This window comes from Chenopodium quinoa, unplaced genomic scaffold (genome assembly GCF_001683475.1).
Source record: "Chenopodium quinoa cultivar QQ74 unplaced genomic scaffold, ASM168347v1, whole genome shotgun sequence".
In the NCBI taxonomy this organism is placed as follows: domain Eukaryota; kingdom Viridiplantae; phylum Streptophyta; class Magnoliopsida; order Caryophyllales; family Amaranthaceae; genus Chenopodium; species Chenopodium quinoa.
The window spans coordinates 50,462-64,118 of record NW_018744737.1 but is presented as its reverse complement, the minus strand read 5'-3'; the positions used below and the strand labels follow the sequence as shown (position 1 = coordinate 64,118).

At 32.2% G+C, this 13,657-nt stretch overlaps 1 protein-coding gene across 1 annotated transcript; it reads right to left on the bottom strand.

The window, feature by feature from the left end:
* Positions 1–8,579: 8,579 nt before the first annotated feature.
* LOC110703571 lies at positions 8,580–11,516 on the bottom strand. Its single transcript, XM_021881351.1, has 5 exons — positions 10,662–11,516; positions 10,138–10,421; positions 9,693–10,017; positions 9,599–9,604; positions 8,580–8,672 (listed from the first exon to the last, which is right to left on the bottom strand). Exons 1-5 carry the CDS (start codon positions 11,514–11,516, stop codon positions 8,580–8,582), a joined length of 1,563 nt encoding a protein of 520 aa, XP_021737043.1.
* Between the last annotated feature and the right edge of the window lie 2,141 nt (positions 11,517–13,657).

The following is a 13,657-nucleotide window of genomic DNA, read 5'->3' as shown; positions in this document are numbered from 1 at the left end:
TCAATTAGCTTTGTAGAATGCATTTGACTTTCATTTGATTCAATTAGCTTTGTTGAAAGCATTTCACTTTCATTTGATTCAAAAAGCTTTGTTTGAATGTGTTTGACATTAATTTGATTCAAAAAGTTTTGTTTGAATGTGTTTGACTTTCATTTTATACAATTACCTTTGTAAAATGCATTATACTTTAATTTGATTCAATTAGCTTTGTTTGAATGTGTTTGTCTTTAATTTGATTCAATTAGCTTTTGTTGAAAACATTTGACTTTCATTTGATTCAATAAGCTTTGTAGAATGCATTTGACTTTCATTTGATTCAATTAGCTTTGTTGAATGCATTTGACTATCATTTGATTCAAAAAGCTTTGTTTGAATGAATGTGTTTGACTTTCATTTGATTCAATTAGCTTTGTTGAAAGCATTTCACTTTCATTTGATTAAATAAGCTTTGTTTGAATGTGTTTAACTTTCATTTGATTCAATTAGCTTTTTAGAATGCATTTGACTTTCATTTGATTCAATTATCTTTGTTGAATGCATTAGACTTTCATTTGATTGAAAAAGCTTTATTTCAATTTGTTTAACTTTCATTTGATTCAATTAGCTTTGTTGAAAGCATTTGACTTTCACTTGATTCAAAAAGCTTTGTTTGAATGTTTTTGACTTTCATTTGATTCAAATACCTTTTTAGAATGCATTTGACTTTCATTTGATTCAATTAACTTTGTAGAATGCATTTAACTTTCATTTGATTCAATGAGCTTTATTGAATTAATTTGACTTTTATATGATTTAAAAAGCTTTGTTTGATGTGTTAGACTTACATTTGATAGGATTAGCTTTGTAGAATGCATTTGACTTTCATTTGATTCAATTAGCTTTGTTGAATGCATTTGACTTTCATTTGATTCAAAAACCTTTGTTTGAATGTGTTTGACTTTCATTTGATTCAATAAGCTTTTTAAAATGCATTTGACTTTCATTTAATTCACTTAGCTTTGTTTGAATGTGTTTTACTTTCGTCTGATTCAATTAGCTTTGTAGAATGCATTTAACTCTCATTTGATTCAAATAGCTTTGTAGAATGCATTTGACTTTCATTTGATTCAATTAGCTTTGTTGAATATATTTGACTTTCATATGATGTAAAAAGCTTTGTTTGAATGTGTTTGACTTTCATTTGATTCAATTAGCTATGTAGAAATCATTAGACTTTCATTTGATTCAAATAGCTTCTTTGAATGCGTTTGACTTTAATTATATTCAAAAAGCTTTGTTTGAATGTGTTTGAGTTTCATTTGATTCAATTAGCTTTGTAGAATGCATTTGACTTTCATTTTATTCAAATAGCTTCTTTGAATGCATTTAACTTTAATTTGATTCAAAAAGTTTTGTTTGAATGTGTTTGACTTTTATTTTATACAATTACCTTTGTAGAATAAATTATACTTTCATTTGATTCAATTAGCTTTGTTTGAATGTGTTTGACTTTCATTTGATTCAAAAAGATTTGTTTAAATGTGTTTTACTTTCATTTGAGTCATTTAGCATTATAGAATGCATTTGACTTTCATTTGATTCAATTAGCTTTGTTGAATGCATTTGACTATCATTTGATTCAAAAAGCTTTGTTTCAATGTGTTTGACTTTTATTTGATTTAATTAGTTTTGTCGAATGCATTTGACTTTCATTTGATTCAATTAGCTTTGTTGAAAGCATTTCACTTTCATTTGATTCAAAAAGCTTTGTTTGAATGTGTTAACTTTCATTTGATTCAATTAGCTTTGTAGAATGCATTTGACTTTCATTTGATTCAATTAGCTTTGTAGAAAGCATTTCACTTTCATTTGATTCAAAAAAGCTTTGTTTTAATGTGTTTGACTTTGATTTGATTCAATTAGCTTTTTAGAATGCATTTGACTTTTATTTGATTCAATTAGCTTTGTTGAATGCATTTGACTATCATTAAATTCAAGTAGCTTTGTTGAATGCATTTGACTATCATTTGATTCAATTAGCTTTGTTGAATGCATTTGCCTTTCATTTGATTCAAATAGCTTCTTTTAATACATTTGATTTAAATTTGATTCAAAATGCTTTGTTTGAATGTATTTAACTTTCATTTGATTCAATTAGCTTTGTAGAATGCATTTGAATTTCATTTTATTCAAATAGCTTTGTTGAATGTATTTGACTTTCATATGATTTAAAAAGCTTTGTTTAAATGTGTTTGACTTTCATTGATTGAATTAGCTTTGTAGAATGCATTTGAGTTTCATTTAATTCAAATAGCTTTGTTGAAAGCATTTCACTTTAATTTGATTCAAAAAGCTTTGTTTGAATGTGTTTGACTTTCATTTTATTCAATTAGCTTTGTAGAATGCATTTGACTTTTATTTGATTCAAATAGCTTTGTTGAATGCATTTGACTATCATTTGATTCAAAAAAGCTTTGTTTGAATGTGTTTGACTTTTATTTAATTCAATTAGCTTTGTAGAATGCATTTGACTTTCATTTGATTCAATTAGCTTTGTTGAAAGCATTTCACTTTCATTTGATTCAAAAAGCTTTGTTTGAATGTGTTTGACTTTGATTTGATTCAATTAGCTTTTTAGAATGCATTTGACTTTTATTTGATTCAATTAGCTTTGTTGAATGCATTTGACTATCATTTGATTCAAGTAGCTTTGTTGAATGCATTTGACTATCATTTGATTCAATTAGCTTTGTTGAATGCATTTGACTTTCATTTGATTCAAATAGCTTCTTTTAATACATTTGATTTAAATTTGATTCAAAATGCTTTGTTTGAATGTGTTTAACTTTTATTTGATTCAATTAGCTTTGTAGAATGCATTTGAATTTCATTTTATTCAAATAGCTTTGTTGAATGTATTTGACTTTCATATGATTTAAAAAAGCTTTGTTTAAATGTGTTTGACTTTCATTGATTGAATTAGCTTTGTAGAATGCATTTGACTTTCATTTAATTCAAATAGCTTTGTTGAAAGCATTTCACTTTAATTTGATTCAAAAAGCTTTGTTTGAATGTGTTTGACTTTCATTTGATTCAATTAGCTTTGTAGAATGCATTTGACTTTTATTTGATTCAATTAGCTTTGTTGAATGCATTTGACTATCATTTGATTCAAAAAGCTTTGTTTGAATGTGTTTGACTTTTATTTGATTCAATTAGCTTTGTAGAATGCATTTGACTTTCATTTGATTCAATTAGCTTTGTTGAAAGCATTTCACTTTCATTTGATTCAAAAAGCTTTGTTTGAATGTGTTTGACTTTGATTTGATTCAATTAGCTTTTTAGAATGCATTTGACTTTTATTTGATTCAATTAGCTTTGTTGAATGCATTTGACTATCATTTGATTCAAGTAGCTTTGTTGAATGCATTTGACTATCATTTGATTCAATTAGCTTTGTTGAATGCATTTGACTTTCATTTGATTCAAATAGCTTCTTTTAATACATTTGATTTAAATTTGATTCAAAATGCTTTGTTTGAATGTATTTAACTTTCATTTGATTCAATTAGCTTTGTAGAATGCATTTGAATTTCATTTTATTCAAATAGCTTTGTTGAATGTATTTGACTTTCATATGATTTAAAAAGCTTTGTTTAAATGTGTTTGACTTTCATTGATTGAATTAGCTTTGCAGAATTCATTTGACTTTCATTTAATTCAAATATCTTCTTTGAATGCATTTGACTTTAATTTGATTCAAAAAGCTTAGTTTGAATGTGTTTGACTTTCATTTGATTCAATTAGCTTTGTAGAATGCACTGCCTTTTATTTGATTCAAATAGCTTCTTTGAATGCATTTGACTTTAATTTGATTCAAAAAGCTTTGTTTGAATGTGTTTAACTTTTATTTGATTCAATTAGCTTTGTAGAATGCATTTGAATTTCATTTTATTCAAATAGCTTTGTTGAATGTATTTGACTTTCATATGATTTAAAAAGTTTTGTTTAAATGTGTTTGACTTCCATTGATTGAATTAGCTTTGTAGAATGCATTTGACTTTCATTTAATTCAAATAGCTTTGTTGAAAGCATTTCACTTTAATTTGATTCAAAAAGCTTTGTTTGAATGTGTTTGACTTTCATTTGATTCAATTAGCTTTGTAGAATGCATTTGACTTTTATTTGATTCAAATAGCTTTGTTGAATGCATTTGACTATCATTTGATTCAAAAAGCTTTGTTTGAATGTGTTTGACTTTTTTTTAATTCAATTAGCTTTGTAGAATGCATTTGACTTTCATTTGATTCAATTAGCTTTGTTGAAAGCATTTCACTTTCATTTGATTCAAAAAGCTTTGTTTGAATGTGTTTGACTTTGATTTGATTCAATTAGCTTTTTAGAATGCATTTAACTTTTATTTGATTCAATTAGCTTTATTGAATGCATTTGACTATCGTTTGATTCAAATAGCTTTGTTGAATGCATTTGACTATCATTTGATTCAATTAGCTTTGTTGAATGCATTTGACTTTCATTTGATTCAAATAGCTTCTTTTAATACATTTGATTTAAATTTGATTCAAAATGCTTTGTTTGAATGTGTTTAACTTTCATTTGATTCAATTAGCTTTGTAGAATGCATTTGAATTTCATTTTATTCAAATAGCTTTGTTGAATGTATTTGACTTTCATATGATTTAAAAAGCTTTGTTTAAATGTGTTTGACTTTCATTGATTGAATTAGCTTTGTAGAATGCATTTGACTTTCATTTAATTTAAATATCTTCTTTGAATGCATTTGACTTTAATTTGATTCAAAAAGCTTTGTTTGAATGTGTTTGACTTTCATTTGATTCAATTAGCTTTGTAGAATGCATTTGACTTTTATTTGATTCAAATAGCTTCTTTGAATGCATTTGACTTTAATTTGATTCAAAAAGCTTTGTTTGAATGTGTTTGACTTTCATATGATTAAATTAGCTTTGGTGAATGTATTTGACTTTCATTTGATTCAAAAAGCATTGTTTTAATGTGTTTGACTTTCATTTGATTCAATTAACTTCATAGAATGCATTTGACTTTCATTTGATACAATTAGCTTTGGTGAAAGCATTTAACTTTCATTTGATTCAAAAAGCTTTGTTTGAATGTGTTTGACTTTCATTTGATTCAATTAGTTTTGTAGAATTCATTTGACTTTTATTTGATTCAATTAGCTTTGTTGAATGCATTTGACTTTCATTTGATTGAAAAAGCTTTATTTGAATTTGTTTGACTTTCATTTGATTCAATTAGCTTTGTTGAATGCATTTGGCTTTCATTTGATACAATTAGCTTTGTTGAATTCAATTGAACTTTATTCAATTCCAAAAACATTGTTTATATGTGTTTAACTTCCATTTGATTCAATTAGCTTTTTTGACTGTGTTTGACTTCCATTTGATTCAATTAGCTTTGTAGAATGCATTTGACTTTCATTTGATTCGATTAGCTTTGTTGAATGTATTTGACTTTCCTATAATTCAAAAAGCTTTGTTTGAATGTGTTAGACTTTCATTTGATTCGATTAGCTTTGTTGAATGTATTTGACTTTCATTTGATTCAAAAAGCTTTGTTTGAATGTGTTTGACTTTCACTTGATTTAATTAACTTTATAGAATGCATTTGACTTTCATTTTATACAATTAGCTTTGTTGAAAGCATTTAACTTTCATTTGATTCAAAAAACTTTGTTTGAATGTGTTTGACTTTCATTTGATTCAATTAGCTTTGTTGAAAGCATTTGACTTTCATTTAATTTAAAAAGCTTTGTTTAAATGTGTTTGACTTTTGTTTGATTCAATTAGCTTTGTAGAATGCATTTGACTTTCATTTGATTCATTTAGCTTTGTTGAAAGCATTTGACATTCATTTGATTCAAAAAACTTTGTGTGAATGCGTTTGACTTTCATTTGATTCAATTAGCTTTGTTGAAAGCATTGGACTTTCATTTGATTCAATTAGCTTTGTTGAAAGCATTTGACTTTCGTTTGATTTAAAAAGCTTTGTTTGAATTTGTATGACTTTCATTTGATTCAATTAGCTTTTTAGAATGCATTTGACTTTCATTTGATTCAATTATCTTTGTTGAATGCATTAGACTTTCATTTGATTGAAAAAGCTTTATTTGAATTTGTTTAACTTTCATTTGATTCAATTAGCTTTGTTGAAAGCATTTGACTTTCATTTGATTCAAAAATCTTTGTTTGAATGTTTTTGACTTTCAATTGATTCAATTACCTTTTTAGAATGCATTTGACATTCATTTGATTCAATTAACTTTGTAGAATGCATTTGACTTTCATTTGATTCAATTAGCTTTATTGAATGTATTTGACTTTCATATGATTTAAAAAGCTTTATTTGAATGTGTTTGACTTGTATTTGATTCAATTAGCTATGGAGAATCCATTTGACTTTCATTTGATTCAAATAGCTTCTTTCAATACATTTGATTTAAATTTGATTCATAAAGCTTTGTTTGAGTGTGTTTAACTTTCATTTGATTCAATTAGCTTTGTAGAATGCATTTGACTTTCATTTGATTCAATTAGCTTTGTTGAATGTATTTGACTTTCAAATGATTTAAAAAGCTTTGTTTAAATGTGTTTGACTTTCATTTGATTCAATTAGCTATGTAGAAATTATTTGACTTTCTTTTGATTCAAATAGCTTCTTTGAATGCGTTTGACTTTAATTTGATTCAAAAAGCTTTGTTTGAATGTGTTTTGAGTTTCATTTGAATCAATTAGCTTTGTTGAATGTATTTGACTTTCATATAATTTAAAAAGTTCTGTTTGAATGAGTTTGACTTTCTGATGTGTAAGCAAGGTGAGAAACTTGTTTACAAACGGTCTGGAATGCGTGTTGTGTTTAGTTGAAATAGAAGTAGCAATGTGGAGTAACTAAGAAGGATTAGGGGAACTCTCACCCTTAACCTTGAGGATATAACAATGAGGAACACTCACTCACTTGTTTGGGCGTAGTAGTGATTAGGGAACTCTCACCTATTCGACAACTACAAGTTTAAGTCTTAGGAACTCTCACTAAAACAAAAACTCTTCAAATTGAGATAACTCTCAAGTTTGGAAAATCAAACCTGACTAGCACAAGTCAAATTTAGATCATACACTCGTGTGTTTCTTGCAAATTTCTGGAATATGTTTCATTGATCATTAGCATGCTATTTATAGCTTTAGTACATCATTTAATTGCCACTACACTTAGCTAAAACAAGCAACAAATCAGAAATAACAAAACTGAAAATAAGGGTAGATTAAGTGGCTCATAACCGTCCAACTTAAACCCCATTACAACTAATTATTACTCTAATTAAGTAAGCTTATAACAAGGGAAGAAAACGTTCAGCAAATTGACTCCAACATGCTGTCCAAATTCGTCCTCCAAAGCAGCCTTTAAATGCGCATTTGTAACCTCCCAATTAAGCCTTCATTCAAGCTCCTTTATTATGAAGTTAAACCAGCTTGAAACTCTCCTTAAATCCATCTATATTCCCCATTATCAAGGTAATTAGTCACGCTCAATTTGGTGCAGCCAGTTGAGTAATTATATGGACCGTGCACCCCAAAATCCATAGGAGTAGGATCGAAGAAAGACTTGGACAAAATTAATTCCCTAACGTTCAACTCTTGGATTGGAATATTCGAACCTTGACCACTTTGGTCATCCTCCCCTTCTTCAAAGGGAATTGCCCTCAATTCTTCATCATTATAGTACGGTGCTAGATCCCCCACATTGAATGTGCTTGAGACGCCATACTTTCCTCCCAAATCTACCTTGTAGGCATTGTCATTGATCTTTTCCACTATCTCAAAAGGACCCTCGGCTCGTGGCATGAGCTTGTTCTTCCTTTGATTAGGAAACCTTTCCTTCCTCATGTAGATCCACACTAAGTCACCAACTTCAAAACTTCTCACGTTTTTGACTCTCTTGTTGGCTTGCTTCTTATAGATTTCATTAGCCTTCTCGATGTTCTTCCTTACTTCCTTGTGGATTTTCACCATGAACTCGGCTTGTTCCTTGGCACCTCCATGCACGAACTTGTCTCGAGGCAATGCTATGAGATCAATTGGAACATAAGGATTAGAACCATAGACTACTTCAAAAGGAGAATACTTCGTAGTAGTGCTAGGAGTTCTATTGTAAGCAAACTCGGCATGAGCGAGTTTGACATCCCAATCTTTGGTGCTTTTACTAACCAAGGTCCTAAGCAAAGAACCTAGTACTCTATTCACCACCTCGGTTTGGCCATCGGTTTGGGGGTGATGTGAGGTAGAAAACAGCAACTTGGTTCCCATAAGACGCCACAAGGACTTCCAAAAATGACTTTGGAACTTTGTATCTCGATCTGAAACAATGGTGCGTGGGATTCCATGGAAACGAACAACCCCATCAAAATATAATTTCGCCACCTTCGCAGCATCTTCGGTTTTATGACAAGGGACAAAGTGAGCCATTTTTGAAAAAACGATCAACTACCACCATGATTGAGTCCTTACCTCTTTGAGTTCTAGGTAAAGCCACAATGAAATCCATGCTTATGTCTTCCCAAGGTCTCTCCGGAATTGGAAATGGCTTGTAAAGACCTTTTTGAAACACCATCTTTGCCCTTTGACAAGTAGAACAACGTGCTACAACACGGTGAACAGTGGATAGCATATTAGGCCAATAAAAGTGAGCTTGAAGAAGCTCCATAGTCTTTTGAAATCCGAAATGGCCTGCTAAACCTCCCCATGCACTTCATGAATCAACAAGCTTCGAATTGGACATTTGGGAATGCATAACCTATTTCCCTTAAAAAGAAAATCATTTTGTAAGGAAAATAATTCATAACTACCATTCACGCATTTCTCCAAAATGACCTTGAAGTCATCATCTTCCTTGTAGTATTCTTTGATTAATTCGAACCCAAGGACTTTCGCCTCAACGACTCCAAGTAAAGTATGCCTTCGAGATAAGGCATCCGCAACAACATTTTCCTTTCCACTCTTGTACTTTGATGAAAAGTTAAATGTTTGCAAGAATTCCACCCACTTTGCATGTCTCGAATTCAACTTCTTTTGGCCATGGATGAACCTCAAAGATTCATGGTCAGAATGAAGTATGAATGGTTGTGGTCTCAAGTAATGCGACCAATGATTCAAAGCTCGCACCATGGCATAGAACTCCTTATCATAGGTGGAATAATTCAGCTTGCCTTGGCTCAATTTCTCACTAAAGTAGGCAATAGGACGCCCTTCTTGAATCAACACGGCACCAATCCCCTTTCCGCTTGCATCACACTCAACTTCAAATGGCTTTGAAAAATCTGGAAGTGCTAGGATGGGTGTATTTCACATTTTTTCTTTGATCACTTCAAATGCCTTTTGAGCTTGAGGAGTCCACTCAAATGAGCCCTTCTTTGTGCACTCGGTGATAGGGGTCATGAGAGTTCTGAAATTACAAATGAACCTCCTATAAAAGGAAGCTAATCCATGGAAAGAACGGACCTCCGTGAGTGTCTTTGGACTAGGCCATGATTGAATAGCCTCAATCTTGCTAGGATCAACTTTCACACCTTCTCCTGAAACAATGTAACCAAGAAAAGTGACCTCATATAGCATAAAATTACATTTTTCAAGTTTTCCATACAATTTTTGTTCTCTCAAAACCGTAAAAACTTTAAATAAATGTATCAAATGTTCATCCCCATCTTTGCTATAAATAAGGATATCATCAAGGTACACCACCACGAATTTGCCAAGGAAAGGCCGCAACACCTCGTTCATCAACCTCATGAAAGTGCTAGGTGCGTTGGTGAGTCCAAATGGCATCACGAGCCACTCATACAAGCCGTGCTTGGTTTTGAAAGCGGTCTTCCATTCATCTCCTTTCCTCATCCGAATTTGATGATAACCACTCCTCAAATCCACTTTTGAAAACCACTTCGAGCCACTCAGTTCATCAAGCATGTCATCTAGTCTTGGAATTGGAAACCTATACTTGACAGTAATATTGTTAACAGCCCTACTATCAATACACATGCGCCATGTACCATCCTTTTTAGGGACCAAAAGAGCAGGAACAGCACACGGACTCATAGACTCACGTACATACCCCATACTCATCAACTCCTCAATTTGTCGTTGCAATTCCTTAGTTTCCAAGGGATTACACCTATAGGCAGGTTTGTTAGGCAAAGGAGCACCCGGAATGAGGTCAATTTGATGTTCAATTCCCCTCAAAGGTGGTAACTCTTTCGGTAACTCATCGGGAAAAACATCCTCAAAATCCTTAATCAACTGAGCTAATTTGGGATTTTGCCTCACAAAATTTTCGTGGATCTCTTTAGAGTACAACAAGTATAATTCCTCCTCACCATCAATTTCCCTCTCAAATTCCTTAAGGGTAAGCAATGACACCTCCTTTGATTGTTTAGGATTTTGTGAAAACCGTGGGGGTGGTAAAGGGTGCAATTTTTTTTGTTTTCCTTGGTGAGTTATAGTGTAAGTGTTATGGTACCCATCATGTTGAGATTTTCGATCAGTTTGCCAAGGTCTACCAAGCAAAATGTGACAAGCATCCATAGACACAACATCACACAGTTGAGTATCATGATAAGACCCAATAGAAAAACTAACCATGCATTGTTTCCTAACTCCCGTGCTAGAATTAGAGTCCAACCAACTCAACTTATAAGGATGTGGGTGATTTTTCGTTGTAAGACCAAGTCTAGCTATCAAGGTTTTGGAAACTGTGTTTGCCTCACTACCACCATCAACAATTAAATCACATACCTCGCCTTTAATCTTGCACTTGGTGATGAAAATGTGTTGCCTTTGCGGTGCTAAGGGTTCGTCAACGCGAGCTTGCAACGCCCTTCTCACAACCAGATTTGTTTTGGGCTCTTCTTTGGGGAAGCATTGTTCTTCCTCCTTGTCCCCTTCATTAGAATTCACGTCCTCCACTTCTTCAACCTCGAAATCCTCCCAATTGATAGTTTGATTAGCAATAAGCTTTACCTCTTGTATGGTCAAAGCTCTGGAATTTGGACAATCCTTCTTAAAATGGCCCCTTCCTCCGCACTTGTAAAAAACAATGTCACTCATTTTGAAATCTTTCTTGTCCTTCTTAGGTGGATCATTGGCTTTGACAAAAGAAGAACCATCCTTGACAGGGAAGGTTGGTCTTCGTGCCACTTGAGGGGTGACAATCGGCTTTTTCTTCTTCCTTTTTGAATCAAACTTGATCACAAATTTGCAAGCTTCAGCAAAGGTTAAATTGGTGTAACCTTCAAGTTTTTCTTGCAACTCTTGATCCAACCCAGCCACGAAACGTCCCATCTTGAGTTCTTCATTCTCCGTGATTTCACACACGATAGAAAGTCTGTCAAACTCTTTGATGTAGTCCTCAGCCGATTCTCCATTTTGTTGCAAAGTGCTCCACTTCACATATTGGCTTTGCTTGAAATTGTGAGGAATAAAGCGATCCCTCATCCTTTTCTTCAACTTGCTCCAAGTAGAAATAGACGCCTTACCCCTAAGAGTACGTCCCCTTTGCTCTCCTTATAGCCAGTTATCCCCATAGCCTTTCAACTTCACCTTGGCTATCTTGTATTTTTGGAACTCCTCTTGAATGTCCTTGTAATCGAAATACCTCTCCAAGGATTTCTCCCATTCCAAGTACTTTTCTGGATCAAGTATCCCATCAAAGGCAGGGACGTCCACTTTGAGACTCCTATCCTCCCTCCTAGGTGGAGGGTCTTCGCCTTGATCTCTCCTATCATGCTCGTTCATGAGCCTTTCCATCAAGGCAGCAAGGTTCCCTTGTAGATTGGCGTTGGTTTCGGCCAACCTCTCTTGACTAGCAATGGATCGATTAAGAGCTTCCAAAGTTGTCCTCAAGTCTTGATTTTCTCCCATGGTATGTAGGTATTCGACCCCGTTGGAAGAATTTAAGAAAACTCTCCCCCTACCTGACGCGCCAAATGATGTGTAAGCAAGGTGAGAAACTTGTTTACAAACGGTCTGGAATGAGTGTTGTGTTTAGTTGAATTAGAAGTATCAATGTGGAGTAACTAAGAAGGATTAGGGGAACTCTCACCCTTAACCTTGAGGATATAACAATGAGGAACACTCACTCACTTGTTTGGGCGTAGTAGTGATTAGGGAACTCTCACCTATTCGACAACTACAAGTTTAAGTCTTAGGAACTCTCACTAAAACACAAAATCTTCAAATTGAGATAACTCTCAAGTTTGGAAAATCAAACCTGACTAGCACAAGTAAAATTTAGATCATACACTCGTGTGTTTCTTGCAAATTTGTGGAATATGTTTCATTGATCATTAGCATGCTATTTATAGCTTTAGTACATCATTTAATTACCACTACACTTAGCTAAAACAAGCAACAAATCAGAAATAACAAAACTGAAAATAAGGGTAGATTAAGTGGCTCATAACCGTCCAACTTAAACCCCATTACAACTAATTATTACTCTAATTAAGAAAGCTTATAACAAGGGAAGAAAACGTTCAGCAAATTGACTCCAACATGCTGTCCAAATTCGTCCTCCAAAGCAGCCTTTAAATGCGCCTTTGTAACCTCCCAATTAAGCCTTCATTCAAGCTCCTTTATTACAAAGTTAAACCAGCTTGAAACTCTCCTTAAATCCGTCTATATTCCCCCATTATCAAGGTAATTAGTCACGCTCAATATGGTGCAGCCAGTTGAGTAATTATATGGACCGTGCACCCAAAAATCCATAGGAGTAGGATCGAAGAAAGACTTGGAAAAAATCAATTCCCTAACGTTCAACTCTTGGATTGGAATATTCGAACCTTGACCACTTTGGTCACTTTCATTTGAATCAATCAGCTTTTTAGAATGCATTTGACTTTCATTTGATTCAATTAGCTTTGTTGAATGCATTTGACTATCATTTGAATCAAAAAGCTTTGTTTGAATGTGTTTAACTTTTATTTGATTCAATTAGCTTTGTAGAATGCATTTGACTTTCATTTGATTCAATTAGCTTTGTTGAAAGCATTTCACTTTCATTTGATTCAAAAAGCTGTGTTTGAATGTGTTTGACTTTCATTTGATTCAATTAGCTTTGTAGAATGCATTTGACTTTTATTTGATTCAAATAGCTTTGTTGAATGCATTTGACAATCATTTGATTCAAAAAGCTTTTTTTGAATGTGTTTGACTTTTATTTGATTCAATTAGCTTTGTAGAATGCATTTGACTTTCATTTGATTCAATTAGCTTTGTTGAAAGCATTTCACTTTCATTTGATTCAAAAAGCTTTGTTTGAATGTGTTTGACTTTGATTTGATTCAATTAGCTTTTTAGAATGCATTTGACTTTTATTTGATTCAATTAGCTTTGTTGAATGCATTTGACTATCATTTGATTTAAATAGCTTTGTTGAATGCATTTGACTATCATTTGATTTAATTAGCTTTGTTGAATGCATTTGACTTTCATTTGATTCAAATAGCTTCTTTTAATACATTTGATTTAAATTTGATTCAAAATGCTTTGTTTGAATGTGTTTAACTTTCATTTGATTCAATTAGCTTTGTAGAATGCATTTGAATTTCATTTTATTCAAATAGCTTTGTTGAATG

What these genes read in the sequence shown, in the direction of transcription:
- LOC110703571 (XM_021881351.1), bottom strand. Translation starts at nt 11,516, where the DNA reads ATGAGGGATCGCTTTATTCCTCACAATTTCAAGCAAAGCCAATATGTG. An exon ending in GAGTTAGGAAACAATGCATG is followed by an intron (nt 10,422 to 10,661) that starts GTTAGTTTTTCT and finishes CTTACCCTTAAG; the next exon opens with GAATTTGAGAGGGAAATTGA. An exon ending in GAGGAGTTGATGAGTATGGG is followed by an intron (nt 10,018 to 10,137) that starts GTATGTACGTGA and finishes TGTCAAGTATAG; the next exon opens with GTTTCCAATTCCAAGACTAG.